The 17,522-nt window shown below is 40.3% G+C and overlaps 1 protein-coding gene across 1 annotated transcript in view; it reads left to right on the top strand.

Moving 5' to 3' along the window:
• Positions 1-17,522, top strand: part of LOC120020442 (contactin-4-like) — a 112,353-nt gene that overhangs the window by 71,696 nt on the left and 23,135 nt on the right. The window contains exons 4-10 of the mRNA XM_038964109.1: positions 650-745; positions 3,335-3,538; positions 5,918-6,020; positions 7,329-7,513; positions 9,524-9,666; positions 12,391-12,520; positions 12,859-13,009. Of these exons, the coding sequence (XP_038820037.1) occupies positions 650-745; positions 3,335-3,538; positions 5,918-6,020; positions 7,329-7,513; positions 9,524-9,666; positions 12,391-12,520; positions 12,859-13,009 (1,012 nt within the window). The remainder of the gene's footprint in view (positions 1-649; positions 746-3,334; positions 3,539-5,917; positions 6,021-7,328; positions 7,514-9,523; positions 9,667-12,390; positions 12,521-12,858; positions 13,010-17,522) is intronic.

Genomic DNA, 17,522 nt, shown 5'->3' with positions numbered 1-17,522 from the left:
GTTATAAAAGTCCACTGAGATGATCTTCCTTGCTGATTGCTTGTTTATCGTTGTCCCATCTTTAATTGGTAGACCTGGTTGGCTGTTCATGTGTCAGTAGAACATTGATTTATATTGTTTCACTTTACAACGCAGGTTTACTGCCAGTCTTAGCTAATTAACCAATCTAACCCATTACATTAGGGAAATTATAACCAATCGCAGGTGGTAGGGGGCTGTTATATTCATGCAGGTAGGGGGTTCATACTTGATCTTTTCATTTAAATGGTGATAAGCCTTGGATGAGATGAGTTATGACTTTATTATTCTTGATATTTGCCTGTCCCCTCTTGGGATTTGGATGATATTTTCAAAGGTTTGTGGTCCCTAGTGCTGTTTGTTTTTCCTTATAAGGCAGCAGCATTTAATGAAAAGTGAAAGTGATCTGTAAATCCAGTTTAGAGGAAGGTATTTACGCCTCTCCCTGTTCACACGTCACTGTTGGTATCAGCAGGGAACTAAAGTGGATGAGGTATAATAAAAGTGCATAGAGAGGAAAACGGTCTTCTATATGAAAATGCCCTCTCCAGAATATCACTGCACTGTAGAGGCTGTTGTACTATAGAAGTCTGAAACTAATCAAAGCCCTTTTGTCTTTGCCTCCTCACAGATCTACAGAATTTCAGCAGAAAGCCCAGGAACACAGTGTCAGTGAGAGAAGGCCAGGCAGTGGTGCTACTGTGTGGGCCTCCACCCCATCATGGAGGTACTATAATGCTTTGTATCCTCAAAGCTCACAGACTCTATGCTGCTTCACTCTCAGTCACGCCCTGCACATCTTATTGTTCCTCATTGTCATACCCACTATCTTTCCCCGACACTGTTAAACGTTTTTGTACTCATGCCTACTATTTCTTCTCACTACTCTGTCTTTCAGTCTTTTCATATCCTGTTTCCTCTCTCTTCCTGTCCTGTGGGACTGGCTATTATTATCATTTCTACTGGACTGTAGCAGCACCACTCCTCTAGGTGAACGCTCCCCAAACTCATACCTTCACATCCATAGTTTATACCCTCACACGTCATGGCCTCAAGCTGACTTTCCCCCATGTGAGCCGCGACCATGCTGTCATCTGTAAAGCCTCCGGTGCTCTACTTCCTAGTGGCAGGTTTTTTCAGTGTAGCCTGGGTATATGTGGGTAATAAAGGCTCCTGGTGGCTGGTGTGTCTGGGGAGGGGGGGCGTTATCCCGTGGCACAGCTGTGAGTCTGCTCCGTGTCTGTGTGGTGCTGATTAGCAGAGTCTCAAAGTGTCCCGCAATCCCGCAGCCATTCCGCGCCACCAGTACACTTTCACACCAGTGCACCAGCATTTCCCCACTCTGTTTCTAAATGAATCAATGGCCACAAGGGATTCGAACTGTACCGTTCTGCAATTTGCCCTCCTTTTCCCAAAATGCCTTCATCTCTTTATTTGACATTTTCAAGCTTTTTTTCCCAGATAGACCATTGTCACACATTTTATTGGATTTTGTTACACAGTGCTGCTGTCTTCAGGTGGATTTGAAAGGAAGTCCCGTGTGGCTCAGTTGGTTGAGCATGGTGCTTGCAACGCCAGGGTTGTGTGTTCAATTCCCACTGGGGGCCAGTATGGAAATGTATGCACTCCTTGCTGTAAGTTGCTTTCGATAAGAGTGTTTGCTAAATGAATCAACGCTTCAATTGGAAAACAATGCTGTGGATTTTAGATTGATGGATTCTGGGTACTTACTCCTAAACTTGGGATAGGGTTAATTATCAGGTATCCTATTGAAATATTGAGTGCTTAGGTTTAGAGGGTCTACACCAGAAGTTAATGGTTATCTGTAGGAGGAAGGTATATAGTCGGTGCAATTTAGCTTGGAATGTTTTGAGTGCAGGGAAAGCCATCTCATGTGGCAGGCATTGATAAGAGGAGTGAGCACTTTGGGGTAGAGGTCAGGTCAGATGAAGTGAGGAAGAACAGATATCACTAAGGTTCTGTCTAGCAACAGAGATGCTTTGGCTGTTCAGATGTGTAGGAGGAGACTCCGCCTAGGAGGAAGGGTTAAATATCAGTGCTCTTGTGAAATATCGTTGTCTAATGCAGCTGTATTGATCCTCTGGGAAGAATAAACTTGGTTAATCTTTCATAGTGTCCGTAGAGTTTTTACTCTGAGAATTAGAACCTAATCCAAGCAAACATGTTTTTTTGTTTTCTGCCATAAGTTGCAGTAATGTCAAACCAAATGAATGCAAGTTAATGCTTGTACAGAAATACATTTACCTATATACATAGAAAGAATACATGTCATTTGATGCAACTTTGATCAATCAGTGTTATGTGGTCTAAAACAGTCTGTGTTCAGTATTATGTGGTCTATAATGGTCTGTGTTCAGAGTTATATTCTGTCCTAGAACATAAGATTATGTGCCTGCGAGTCATCTGTTGTTGTGAGACCACAACCCGTAAGCAGAACCACTGATGATTTTAATTCACTGTTTCCCAGTAGGAAGCAATGGGATGTTTTACTGTCCAGTCAAAAGACTGACTGCAGGATGTAATGTGTTTCTGATCACAGAGGGGCTTTAATACCCCAGCCCATCCCACCCTCCCTGTCCCTCACACCTCTAATAACAAGCTCTTAATTTCACATTAATTTCTTCAGATCCCGCTGCTACATGCCCCCTTCTCCTCCTCTCTCTCTCTCTCTCGCTCTGTCTCCGTCTCTGTCTCTGTTTCTCTCTCTCTCTTTCTCTCTCTAACTTGGTCGCTGTCTCTTCATCTCTCTTTCTCTCTCATCTCTCTCATCTTTCTTTCTTTCTCTCTCTCTCTCTCTCTCGATAATGTTTTTGAACTTACTCCTCTGTTTGATCTGCACAAGCCTGTGGCACTGACCCTTAATTCTGACCGCTAAATACTGACCCTTTAATATGTGATGCTAACTGAACATGTAATTCAATAGCGTATCCAAATCTCTGCTTACTCTCTGGGATGCTTAGAGATGTGAAAAGGGCAAGGTTCAGCCATGTTAAGCATAACAATTTGAATGATGCATTATTGAATTATTAACTGTTTGCACATATCTGGTATGGGAATATCTGGCACCTCACACTAAGTGCAATGTTTCATTGATATTATAATTTGAAAACTGTACTCAGCTACTGTGTCTCCACCTTTTATAGCTACAGTACAGGTACACGAATTTAACCTGATCTCTTGTCTATTCTTAGTTTTACCACACTGGCAGATTTTGGAATGTCATTGGAACATGTATCTCTTCCTTTGTCAATACCCACGATCCTATGCGGTTGCTGTCTGTGCTCTTCCTCTGCAGAGATCAAATACTCATGGGTTTTCAACGGACGCCCAAGGTTCCTGCTGCAGGATACCCGTCGCTTCGTCTCCCAGAGTACAGGCAACCTGTACATTGCCAAAGTGGAGGCCTCCGATGTGGGGAACTACACGTGTGTGGTGAGGAACATGATGACCAACGCCACCGTTTACAGCTCGCCCACCCCCGTGGAGCTGCGCAGGGATGGTAAGCATGCTCCACTGGCTCCTGCTTATCCTGCACGCTGAACTTGCCTGTGCCGTTGCGGGGAGTGAAAGCTAAGGAGATAAAAGCAGTCGTCTGTTTGTTTTTCTGCTGCTCAGGAGTGGGTTGTGCAGTATTCATACTCTACAGAGCTGTGGGTCTGAAACTCTCTCTCTCTCTCTCTCTCTGCATGAAAAGAAACGTTTAAACATTTACATATGCAGAGTGCAGCCACACACACACACACACACACACATACACACATACATACATACATACATGCAGACGCACATACATACATACGCACATGCACACAAACTTCTGCACATGGAGATTCACCTCTACCTCATTACTGCTGATTATACAGTGTGTGCCACTTAAGATTTGAGCTGGAGCAGAGATGTTATCTTCTTCTGGCTGCAGCCCGGTGTCGGTACACTTATGACAACAGCCAGCTCAAGTGCAGGGCGCGAAATTCAAAAGATATTTTTTAGAAATATTTAACTTTCACACATTAACAAGTCCAATACAGCAAATGAAAGGTACACATCTTGTGAATCCAGCCAACATGTCCGATTTTTAAAATGTTTTACAGCGAAAACAGCACGTATATTTATGTTAGCTCACCACCAAATACAAAAAAGCACTAACATTTTTCACAGCACAGGTTGCATGCACAAAACCAACCAAACTAACCAAGAACTAACCAACAAACAACTTCATCAGATGACAGTCTTATAACATGTTATTCAATAAATCTATGTTTTGTTCGAAAAATGTGCATATTTCAGGTATAAATCATAGTTTACATTGCAGCTACAATCAGAAATTGCACCGAAAGCAGCCAGAATAATTACAGACACCAACGTCAAATACCTAAATACTCATCATAAAACATTTCTGAAAAATACATAGTGTACAGCAAATGAAAGACAAGCATCTTGTGAATCCAGCCAATATTTCCGATTTCTTAAGTGTTTTACAGCGAAAACACAATATAGCGTTATATTAGCTTACCACAATAGCCAGAAACACAAGCCATTTACCCGCAGCAAAAGTTAGCGATCGTAACAAACCAGCAAAAGATATATAATTTTTGACTAACCTTGATAAGCTTCATCAGATGACAGTCCTATAACATCAGGTTATACAATACACTTCTTTTTTGTTCGAAAATGTGCATATTTAGAGCTGAAATACGTGGTTATACATTGTGCTAACGTAGCATCGTTTTCCTAGAATGTCCGGATATTTTTATGACACTCAACTATTCTGACCAAATAACTATACATAAACGTTACTAAAAAATACATGTTGTATAGGAAATGATAGATACCTTAGTTCTTAATGAAATCGCCGTGTTAGAATTCTAAAAATAACTTCATTACTACATCCAGCTTACGTTATAACGAGAGAGAGCCCAAATCTGGGCGCAAAATAATTGTCAACATATTCCGACAGATATATGAAATATCATCATAAAATGGGTCCTACTTTTGATGATCTTCCATCAGAATGTTGTACAAGGGTGTCCTTTGTCCAGAACAATCGTTGTTTGGTTTTAGAACAGCCTTCTTCCCTCTCGAATTAGCAAGCTAACTAGCCAAGTGGCGCGTAGCTCTCCATCTTCACCATACCCAGAGAACGCAAGACGCCTAAACTCCCGAAAACATTTCAATAATCTGATGAAACTATATTGAAAAAACATACTTTACGATGATATGATCACATTTATCAAATAAAATCAAAGCCGGAGATATAACACTTCTATAACGATTGCTTTTCAGAAGCCATTACCGGTGACCTCTATGCGCTTCCTGGACAGAGGAATTCTGGGGTCATGTCATTCCAAGAGCTCTCTTTTCACCATAGAAACACCTAGAAACCCCATTTCACCTCTCACAGCCTATGGGACATCTAGTGGAAGGCGTATGAAGTGCATGTATACTCATACATATCAAGCACATTTATAGGCAGATCCTAGAACAGAGCATCGATTTCAGATTTTTCACTTTCTGACAGGAAGTTTGCTGCAAAAGGAGTTCTGTTTTACTCACAGATATAATTCAAACGGTTTTAGAAACTAGAGAGTGTTTTCTATCCAATAGTAATAATAATATGCATATTGTACGAGCAAGAATTGAGTACGAGGCCGTTTGAAATGGGCACCTTTTATCCGGCTACTCAATACTGCCCCTGCAGCCATAAGAAGTTATCCAAAGTCATACAACCCCTGAACAAAGTATTGCTCTAAAGCATATCAACATGCAGGCTTGCCCTCTACCATCCTATCCTGTGCCACAGGTCTTGCATTTAATTAGAATTATAGAACACAATGTTCACTTGGTTTGAATGAATGTGATTTTCTTTCACCTCACACAGCTGTAATGGCAGAGTATGAGCCAAAGATCGAAGTTCAGTTCCCAGAAAGTCTTCATGTCACCAAAGGATCATCAGTGAAACTGGAATGCTTCGCCTTAGGAAAGTAGGTCTCAACTGGGATCATTATCTAGAACACTGTAGCAGCATCACGTAGTCTGCATATGGAATTTAATATTCTGAGAATGTCCTCTGTTAGTCATGGTCAGAGATGGCACACATATCCCATGGCACACACCCCTGTTAGATATTGTTGTTAGTGAAAGTATACACACCCCTTGCACAGTCTTCACATTTTTCTGCCTTAAAATTACATCTAAAAATGTATTGTTTTCCCTATTGATCTACACAACCTGCTCCACATTTTCAAAGTGAATGAAAAATTATAGAAACATTTAGACATTACTAAGAAATACAAAATGAGGATATCCTGATTGCACATGTCTTCACACGCCACACTTAATACTAGGTGGAAACACCTTTGGCAGCCATTACAGCTGTGAATCATTTTGAATAAGATTACCAACCTGGCACAACTTATCCATGGTTTTTGTCAAAATTGCTCAAGCTCAGTAAATTTGGTTGGATCATTGATGGACAGCAATATTTGAACCTTGTCTGTGATTTGTTAAGCCGATATAAGTCAGGACAGAGACTGGACCATTCAGGAACACTCAACACCTCTTAGAAAGCCATTCTGGTGTGTTTTTGGCATTATAATTTGTGTAATTGTCCCACAGAAAAATACAACTCTATCCCAGGGTTAGGTTTTCAAAAGACTGTGGCAGGTTTTCCTCAACAGTATTACCAGGGCTTTGCTGCTTACATATTTATTTTGATCCTAACAAACTCCCCAGTCCCTGCTGGTGACAGGGAGCATCAGGTGTTGAGTGTTTCTGAGTGGTCTAGTCTCAGTCCTGAGTTAAATCTGCTTGAAAATCAGAGACACATTTTGAATATTGCTGTCTATCAATGATTCCCAAACAAATGTACTGAAAATTTTTACAATTTTTACAAAAACAATGGACATGCAGTATATTCCCCTAAGAGTTGTGAAAGTAGAATATTATTTCAAATGATTCACAGCTGCCAAAGGTGCCTCCACCAAGTATTAACTCTGGGGTGTGAAGACATCAAGATATTTAAATGTTTTAAATTATTATTAGTTTGGAAAATGTTTTATATCTTCCTTTCACTTTGAAAATGTAGAGTAGGTTGTATAGATCTGTAGGGGAAACATCTAATGTAATCCCTTTTTAGATTTGACTGTAAAATGTGCAAAATGTGAAGACTGTGCAAGTGGTGTGTAGACTTTCATTAGGCACTGTATCTATGTCTGGCAGCTAATGTCTTAATACTAAGTGTCAGTATCAAGCATGTGGCTGTGGTGACCTTTACTACCTGACCTCTCCAGCCCAGTGCCTGCCATCACATGGAGGAGAACAGATGGGAATCCCCTCCCTGGCAAGATGAAAATCAACCATTCCAACGGGGTCCTGGAAATACCATATTTCAGACCGGAGGATGCTGGTGCATATGAGTGTGTTGCAGAGAACTCCAGAGGAAAAAACATTGCCAAAGGGCAACTCCTATTCCAGAGTATGATCGCTCACAATGTCTATAAATTAACAGTTGTATGTTGCTTTTGTAATATATGATAATGAATTGAACTGTACAGAAGGTTATGAACAGTCCAAATCATGTTTTTCATGAAATTGGATGATATTTGGATGAAACCAGATCAAAGTATGATGACCAAAGTATGAAAAATGACTTTTGCTTCTACATTGATAAAGTTTGATCATAAAGTTACTGGACCCCACCCCCCTGTCAAACACTTGGATTCAGGAGGCTGGATTAAGGGGATACGGTAACATCACCTTAACCCTCTCATTTTAATACAGCAGTGGTAAGATGATATTCTCGTACCTAATTTAAATAAGTAACGCCTTGTAACCAACATCGGAGAAGGCGTGTTTGCAGAGGAGCGTGGTTATATATAGCTAGATAGCTACTCCACTGATGTCAAAATTTGACCGTAGGGTGTCAGCAAATCTAATTAAAAGTTTACCCTATTCATCTATGACAAAGATGTGTCCCCTTTCGTCTGTGTCTGGTGTTAGCTAGCTAGGTCTTCAGCCAGCATGAAACAAATGGGGGGAGGGTAGTTCAAAACTCCGCAGTTTAAGTCAACCCATCCATCAGCGCTGCCGTAAACCACATCACAAGAGACAAAAGGGAGATGTATAAAACATTTTTGACATCATTGATGCAATTTCTATGTTGTTTGACTTGCTTTGTGTATCACCAAATTAGCTTGAGATTATTTTGCTGCAACACTGCGTCCAAGTTGCTTGACATAGGCGTTTCAAAGAGCTGTCGTTCAAGGATAATAAAAAATTTAAATAAATATTTCACCTTTATTTAACCAGGTAGGCTAGTTGAGAACTGCGACCTGGCCAAGATAAAGCAAAGCAGTGTGACACAGACAACAACACAGAGTTACACATGGAGTAAACAATAAACAAGCCAATAACACAATAAACAAGTCAATGACACAGTAGAAAAAAGAAAGTCTATATACAGTGTGTGCAAAAGGCATGAGGAGGTAGGCAATAAATAGGCCATAGGAGCGAATAATTACAATTTAGCAAATTAACACTGGAGTGATAAATGAGCAGATGATGATGTGCAAGTAGAGATACTGGTGTGCAAAAGAGCAGAAAAGTAAATAAAATAAAAACAGTATGGGGATGAGGTAGGTAGATTGGGTGGGCTATTTACAGATGGACTATGTACAGCTGCAACGATTGGTTAGCTGCTCAGATAGTTGATGTTTAAAGTTGGTGAGGGAAATAAAAGTCTCCAACTTCAGAGAAATCATGAATATAAGCTCCCTGCCCACTCAGCCTGTCTTTTCAAACTTCCTGGTAGTTAGCCATGAGAGAGAAAAAATGAATCTCAAATATTGCTCATTTCTAAACAAAACAAATACTATGGGGGATATTTTAGTCACTCAAAAGTCTATTTTACATGGGATTCAGAATTACTTTTCAGGACCTTTAACTTTATTTCCCATCCTTGTAGCTGCTTCTTAATATAATAATAAATCGATTAAAAGCAATAAGTTGTTTTCAACTTTAAATTCTTAACATGAAATATAACTAATAATAACTAACACATTGTTTGAATGCTAATGATTTTATGTGTCCTTTGTCAATGTTTAGCTAAGCAAGTCTAATTAAAATATCTGATCCATAAATTATGGTCATAAGTCAGGCCTGGAAAACCTTTTGCTCACTCTATGAAAGGGCATTATAAAGACAGGATAATCTGGAATTAATGTGTACCAATTAACCTTTATGTTTAGTCATTCTGAAGTGGCTAAGTCGTTGTCTTGCCAACTTGAACACTGCCACAACCCAGTTGGTCCTTAGAGAAATATTCAAATTGCATCCCAAGCTTAGGGCAGCTTTCAGCTCTACCATACAGCTATTCTTTGTGCCATTAATTATTGAATGATTTAGGCCAATAAAGACAAGTTTTGCATTAGAAAAGTCAATATAGATGCTGACATTTTGAAACTAAATTGTGATATTTATTCTACAGATGTTGAACATCTGCACTGGGTCCAGACGTTAAAAGATGCTCATATGGCTATCGAGGCTAATCTTCAGTGGGAGTGTAGGGCGAGCGGTAAACCTAAACCCGTGTACAGATGGCTGAAGAACGGGGAGCCCTTGGTGTTGGAGGTGAGAATGACTACAGAATTTGAATGTGTAATTGTGCAATCCCATTAAGAACTAGTCTAACCATCTTAAGACCCCTTTTAATCTCAGATCAAAGACATGAGATCAAACATTAAGCCAATTTTTATTTCAAAAGTCTACCCATCAAAGTTTTCTGCAAAGGTCACACACAATCAGCAGAGATATTACAATCATCAGAGATATTACAGGGCATAAAAAACTGATACACACAGGAAACTTTTGAGCGTGAAAAACCCAGCAGCCTTGTAGTTCTTAACACAAACCGCTGCGCCTGGCACCTGTCACCATACTCCGTTCAAAGGCACTTAAATATTTAGTCTTGCCCATTCACCCTCTGAAAGGCACACATACACAATCCATGTCTACATTTTCTCAATTGCTTATAAATCCTTCTTTAACCTGTCTCCACCCTTTCATCTACACTGATTGAAGTGGATTTAACACGTGACATCGATAGAGGATCATAGCTTTCACCTGGATTTACCTGGTCATTCTATGTTAATGTTTTCTATACTCAGTGTGCAGTACCAGTCAAACTCAAACGTTTGGGCACTTATACTCATTCAAGGGTTTTTCTTTATTTTTACTATTTTCTACATTGTAGAGTAATAGTGAAGACACATGATGTAGTAACCAAGAAAGTGTTAAACAAATCAAAATAGATTTGAGTTAGGAGATTCTTCAAAGTAGCCACCCTTTGCCTTGATGACAGCTTTGCGCACTCTTGGCATTCTCTCAACCAGCTTCATGAGGTAGTCACCTGGAATGCATTTCAATTAACAGGTGTTTCTTGTTAATTTGTGTCATTTCTTTTCTTCTTAATGCGTTTGAGCCAATCAGTTGTGTTGTAACACGGTAGGGGTGGTATACAGAAGAGAGCCCCATTTGGTAAAAGCTCAAATAAGCAAAGAGAAACGACAGTCCATCATTACTTTAAGGAAAATTTCAAGAACTTTCAAGCGCTATGATGAAACTGGCTCTCATGATAACTGCCACAGGAAAGGTAGACCCAGAGTTACCTCTGCTGCAGAGGATAAGTTCTTTGGAGTCAACAGCCTCAGAAATTGCAGCCCAAATAAATGCTTAATGGAGTTCACGTAACAGACACATCTCATCATCAACTGTTCAGAGAAGACTGCATGAATCAGGCCTTCATGGTTGAATTGCTGCAAAGAAACCACTACTAAAGGACACCAATAAGAAGAAGAGACTTGCTTGAGCCAAGAAACATCAGCAATGGACATTAGACAGGTGTAAATCTGTCCTTTGGTCTGAGTCCAAATTTGAGATTTTTGTTCCAACCGCTGTGTCTTTGTGAGATGCGGAGTAGGTGAACGTATGATCTCTGCGTGTGGTTCCCTGTGTCCCATGTGTGTGCTTAGTGGGACTATCATTTGTTTTTCAACAGGACATTGTCCCAAAACACACCTCCAGGCTGTGTCCGGGCTATTTGACCAAGAAGGAGAGTGATGGAGTGCTGCATCAGATACCTGGGGCCAGATTCACAAACCTTCTTAAGGAAAAAATGGCAGTTAAGAAGACATTTCTTCTTAACTAGAAACTAAAGGAGAAAGTTAAGCTAAGTTGCTATTCCTCCAAAAGGTTATTGGAAATTCTCTTGCGCTATTTCTTATGTTTCTCCTTAAGCAAAAAGTTAAGAAGAAATTAGATTCTTCAAAATTAAGGTATTGGAAATGTTCTTTAAATTCCAAGATGGCTAAACCCTTGTCTTAAACCCAGAACAGTGAGAGAAAAAGCTCATGAAAGCAATTGAACATGTTTAATTCACACAAACTTCATCTGAAAGTTTCAGTATTTATTATTTTAAACCCAAGAACATGTTTTAGAATAATAATCTCAGTTGGAAATTTGCTAACATGATATCGGTTGCCAAGCAACAAAGATCGTAGGAAGATATTTGAGGAGTTTGTAAGAAAATCATTAATTCTTAAGAAATTGTTGAGGAATTGCACTTACGAATTATCTTATGAACTTCTTATTTTTGTCTTAAGCAGCTTCTTAAGTTTTTGTGTAAGAATTGTTTTGTGAGTCTGGGCACTGGCCACCACAATCACCTGACCTCAACCCAATTTAGATTGTTTGGGATGAGTTGGATCGCAGAGTGAAGGAAAAGCAGCCAACAAGTACTCAGCATATGTGTGAAACTCCTTCAAGACTATTGGAAAAGCATTCCAGGTGAAGCTGGTTGAGAGAATGCCAAGAGTGTGCAAAGCTGTCATCAAGGCAAAGGGTGGCTACTTTGAAGAATCTTTAACACTTTTTTGCTTACTACATGATTCCATATGTGTCATTTCATAGTTTTGATGCCTTCACTATTATTCTACAATGTAGAAAATTGTAAAAATAAAGAAAAACCCTTGAGTGAGTAGGTGTCCAAACTTTTGACTGGTACTGTATATTTAAGCAACAAGGCCCGAGGGAGTATTGTATATGGTGCCTGGACACAGCCCTTAGCCGTGGTATATTGGCGATATATCACAAACCCCCGAAGTGCCTTATTGCTATTATAAACGGGCTACCAACGTAATCTTAGCAGTAAAAATACATGTTTTGTCATACCCGTGATATACCACGGCTGTCAGCCAATCAGCATTCAGGGCTTGAACCACTCAGTTTATAATTGGAGTTTCATCACACATCCTATACTGAGATGTGTTATTGAGGGTGTATCTCTCTTGTTACCAGGACAGGATACTTTTAGAAGGTGGACGATTGGCCGTATCCAGGATCAACCTGTTGGACTCTGGGATGTACCAGTGCCTGGCAGAGAACGAACATGGAGCCATCTATGCCAGCGCTGAACTCAAGGTTGTAGGTAAGTATGTCTGGATAACTCTAGTCTGAAGTGTTTGTTTTGTCTTCTTTTAAAAAGCTGAAGCCAGAGACACAGCAAGGTCAAGACATGTACTAACGCTGTCAGTAGAAATGAACAGAACGTGAATATCAGCTGAGCCATGGTTTTTAGCCACATTTACATAATTACTTGATAAAGAAAATCAGCCAGTGGTTTTTCATGAAATGACATTTGTATAATTGACTATGATGCGTTTGACAGTTTGGCTGATGCATACATACGGTAGCTAGCTGCTGTGCCACTGCCTCGTCAAAGAGAACAGAATGGTTTCAACAGGGTTTGTTCTGTTCCCCATGCAGCCTCTGCACCCGACTTCTCCAAGAGTCTTGTGAAGAAGTCCATGCTGATCCAGAGAGGGGGGGAGGTGATAATGGAGTGCCGTCCCCATGCGTCCCCTAGGGCCTCCATCTCCTGGCGGAGAGGGGGAGAGTTTCTGAAGGACAGCAAGAGGTACAGTCGCAGTCGCAATATGGTCGTTCCATGAAATAAGTGCCTTTTTGTATTTTAGGTAGATATTGTGCACCAATATTGAATTTTAAAAGCTTGTTATGTTAAATGAATCTCCCTTCAGTACAGACGACATGAATACATCTAAATGTTAATATGAACAAAGGCTTTCTAAAGCTCTGTCAACCGTGTCACTTCTAGGAAGACATCATTCCAAAATGTATCCAAGGTTCACCATCATTGTAAAGCCCTAGTTAAAAAGTCATTTCTGAAGATGAATCACATGAAATAAATAGTGATTCATTTATGTCTGTCCCTCATTTTAAGGTCAACCCTGTTACGTGAACTGAACTCTTGTTTTAATATGTTTAAACTATTCCTTTTTTAATTTAAAATTGTTTTTAAGAAACATTGAACAATCATTGAGTAAATGCAGGTGAGCTGGTTCTACAATTTCTTTGCCATTTTCTGGTGTTTTGTGGTGGAAAACTGAGCGTGTCGAGCATAACACAACATCAACCCTGTTACCCATAGATAGACAGCTAGAAATGTTTTACAATTGCATTTTTGGTGAAGCTTGCATTCAATTGCATCTCCCTGTTGCACACAACAATCTTCCATTCCCCCTGTCACAGGGGAATTTATGGCTGATTTTGGAAGAAATCGTCAACCCTGTTACTTTATTTGGCCCTTAATAGGCACTTAGTATTTTTCTCAAAAGGCACCGAATTGGTGGAATGACCCAATAACAGTACCAATCGCTGCTCATGCCATTGATGGCTCGTGTATAAGGGCCCTTCTCCTGGGAACTTGCTAGTCTCTTGGGCTCAACGCTGTTTATGTCTCTAATCAAGGGGACGATGACGTGGTGAGGGGGCTTTTTGCTAACATTCTCTCTTTTGCTTGTAGTTCTATAGAGATGTCCAGGACCTTGCTAGAGGTCTGTATATCTCTGTATTCAGGGATGTTCTATACAACACCTTCACAGTTATGGTAGGGACTTTCATGTTCATTATGATGACCTTGGTCTTTCAAGCTTGTATTCAGCCATGGCTATAAATGATTCCTTGTAACCTCTCATGCAAGCCTCACAGCCTCACAGCTTCACAGCTGACAAGTTCAGTTGAGGTACTAGTCTTAGCACAGAAGGTCTGTGGGGACAGTGGAACTGCTGCATAACCCTGCTGCAGCTACACTAAACTATAGTGAATTACTGTACTGCAGTCCTTTGAGAGAAAGACTCTGCCAAGAGCACGCTGTGGACCAAGAGCTGGAGAATAACATATCCAGTATACTACCGCCCACTCTCTCTCTCTGTGTGTGTGTGTGTGTGTGTGTGTGTGTGTGTGTGTGTGTGTGTGTGTGTGTGTGTGTGTGTGTGTGTGTGTGTGTGTGTGTGTGTGTGTGTGTGTGTGTGTGTGAGAGAGCAAAAACAAACTATGTGAACCCTTTGGTATTACCTGGATTTCTGCATGAATTGGTTATCAAATTTGATCTGATCTTCATCTAAGTCACAACAATAGAGAAACATAGTGTGCTTAAAACTAATAACACACAAAGTATTGTATTTTTCTTGTCTATATTGAATACATCATTTAAACATTCACAGTGTAAGTTGGGGAAAAAAGCACTGTTGCTACTGCAGTCCCCAAAAAACTTTGCTGCACGTCTGAAGTTTGAAACAGAGCACCTGGATGTTCCACAGCGCTACTGGCAAAATATTGTGTGGACAGATGAAACTACAGTTGAGTTGTTTGGAAGGAACACACAACACTATGTGTGGAGAAAAGGCACATCACACCAACAGCAAAACCTCATCCCAACTGTAAAGTATGGTGGAGGGAGCATCATGGTTTGGGGCTGCTTTGCTGCCTCGGGGCCTGGACAGCTTGCGATCATCGACGGAAAAATGAATTCCCAAGTTTATCAAGACATTTTGCAGGAGAATGTTAGGCTATCTGTCTGCCAATTGAAGCTCAACAGAAGTTGGGTGATGCAACAGGACAATTACCCAAAACACAGAAGTAAATCAACAACAGAATGGCTTCAACAGAAGAAAATATGCCTTCTGGAGTGGCCCAGTCAGAGTCCAGACCTCAACCCAATTGAGATGCTGACCTCAAGAGAACAGTTCACACCAGACATCCCAAGAATATTGCTGAACTGAAACAGTTTTGTAAAGAGGAATGGTCCAAAATTCCTCCTGGCCATTGTGCAGGTCTGATCCGCAACTACAGAAAACGTTTGGTTGAGGTTATTAAATCCAAGGGTTCACGTACTTTTTCCACCCTGTACTGTGAATGTTTACACGGTGTGTTCAATAAAGACATGAAAACGTAAAATGTGTGTGTTATTAGTTTAAGCAGACTTTGTTTGTCTATTGTTGTGACAAATGAAGATCAGATCAAATTTAATGACCAAATTATGCAGAAATCCAGGTATTTCCAAAGGGTTCACATACTTTTTCTTGCCACTGTACTTTACATTACTCAGCCTAAACATCAGCGCCACAGGTATCTTCCACAAAGCTGTGAACGATCTGAGAGACCAGGCAAGAAGGGCCTTCTATGCCATCAAAAGGAACATAAAATTTGACATACCAATTAGGATCTGGCTAAAAATACTTGAATCAGTTATAGAATTGTCACACCCTGACCTTAGAGATCCCTATTATTCTCTATGTTTGGTTAGGTCAGGGTGTGACTCGGGTGGGAAAGTCTATGTTTTCTATTTCTGTGTTTTGGCCGAGTGTGGTTCCCAATCAGAGGCAGCTGTCTATCGTTGTCTCTGATTGGGGATCATATATAAGTTGTCATTTTCCGTTTGGGTTTTGTGGGATCTTGTTTTCTGTTTCGTGTCTGTACCTGACAGAACTGTGCGCTTTCGTTTTCACTTTGGTTATTTTTTTTGAAAATCATGAACACTTTCCAAGCTGCGCTTTGGTCCACAACTTTCGACAAGAGCCGTAACAAGAATCCATTGCCCTTTATGGTTGTGAGGTCTGGATTCTGCTCACCAACCAAGGTGGCAAACACAAAATGGGACAAACACTAAATTGAGACTCTGCATGCAGAAAATATCCTCTGTGTACAACGTAAAACACCAAATAATGCATGCAGAGCAGAATTAGGCCGATACCCGTTAATGATCAACATCCAGAAAAGAGCCGTTAAATTCTACAACTACCAAAAAGGAAGTGATTCCCAAATCTTCCATAACAAAGCCATCACCTACAGAGAAATTAATCTGGAGAAGAGCCCCCTAAGCAAGCTGGTCCTGGGGCTCTGTTCACAAACACAAACAGACCCCACAGAACCCCAGGACAACAACACAATTAGACACAACCAAATCTTGAGAAAACAAAAAAAGAATTACTTGACACATTGGAAAGAATTTGCAAAAAAACAGAGCAAACTAGAAAGCTATTTGGCCCTAAACAGAGAGTACACAGTGGCAGAATACCTGTCCGCTGTGACTGACCCAAAATTAAGATAGTCAAAGACTATGTACAGATTCAGTGAGCAGCATAGTCTTGCTATTGAGAAAGGCTGCCGAAGGCAGACCTGGCTCTCAATAGAAGAGGCTATGTGCACACTGCCCACAAATTAGGTGGAAACTGAGCTGCACTTCCTAACCTCCTGCCAAATGTGTGACCATATTAGAGACACATATTTCCCTCAGATTACACAGTCCCACAAAGAATTTGAAAACAAATCCAATTTTTATAAACTCCCATATCTATTGGGGAAATACCACAGTTTGCAATCACAGCAGAACTATTTGTGACCTATTGCCACAAGAAAAGGGCAACCCTTGAAGAACAAACACCATTTGTAAATACAACCTATATTTATGTTCCATTTTGTACTTTAACTATTTGCACATCATTACAACACTGTATATAGACATAATGACATTTGAAATGTCTTTTCTTTTGGAACTTTTGTGTAATGTTTACTGTTAATATTGTATTGTTTATTTCACTTTTGTTCATTATCTATTTCACTTGCTTTGGTAATGGAAACATATGTTTCACATGCCAATGAAGCCCCTTAAATTAGAGAGAGAGAGCTCACCAGCAGCACAATGTTTAGTGTACTCCTCCCACACTCCCTCTAATTCTGCATCTTTAATTGGGGTAGTGCGGTTGAGTCAGATGGAGTGTGAACAGGAGCCTTGGTGATACTGCTGCTTTTGGGCTGTGGCCTGAATCAATATGTGCTGCCACATTTCCATAGTCTTTCCGTAACTCAGTGGACGTGACTCAACATGTGAGCAGAGCAATTGATTAGTTATCATATTCCTTTGGCGGTCATGGGGAAAAAGAGAAAGAAGTGATTATGCAGGCTGTGCATCTGGACGAGAATAGAAAATGCACAGCGTGGAACAGCGTTTCTTTCTTAAAGCAGATAGTTCTTTACGTTTTTATTTGTTTTATTGCCCCTCAGGCCATGTTTTCAGCACGCCTCCATCACTCAATATTTGATATTTTTGTCAATAAATCTGCCCAAAGCAC

This window comes from Salvelinus namaycush, chromosome 2, assembly GCF_016432855.1.
Source record: "Salvelinus namaycush isolate Seneca chromosome 2, SaNama_1.0, whole genome shotgun sequence".
NCBI classification, from domain to species: domain Eukaryota; kingdom Metazoa; phylum Chordata; class Actinopteri; order Salmoniformes; family Salmonidae; genus Salvelinus; species Salvelinus namaycush.
Note: the sequence above shows the minus strand (reverse complement) of the source record. Positions and strands in the feature narration are given on the sequence as shown.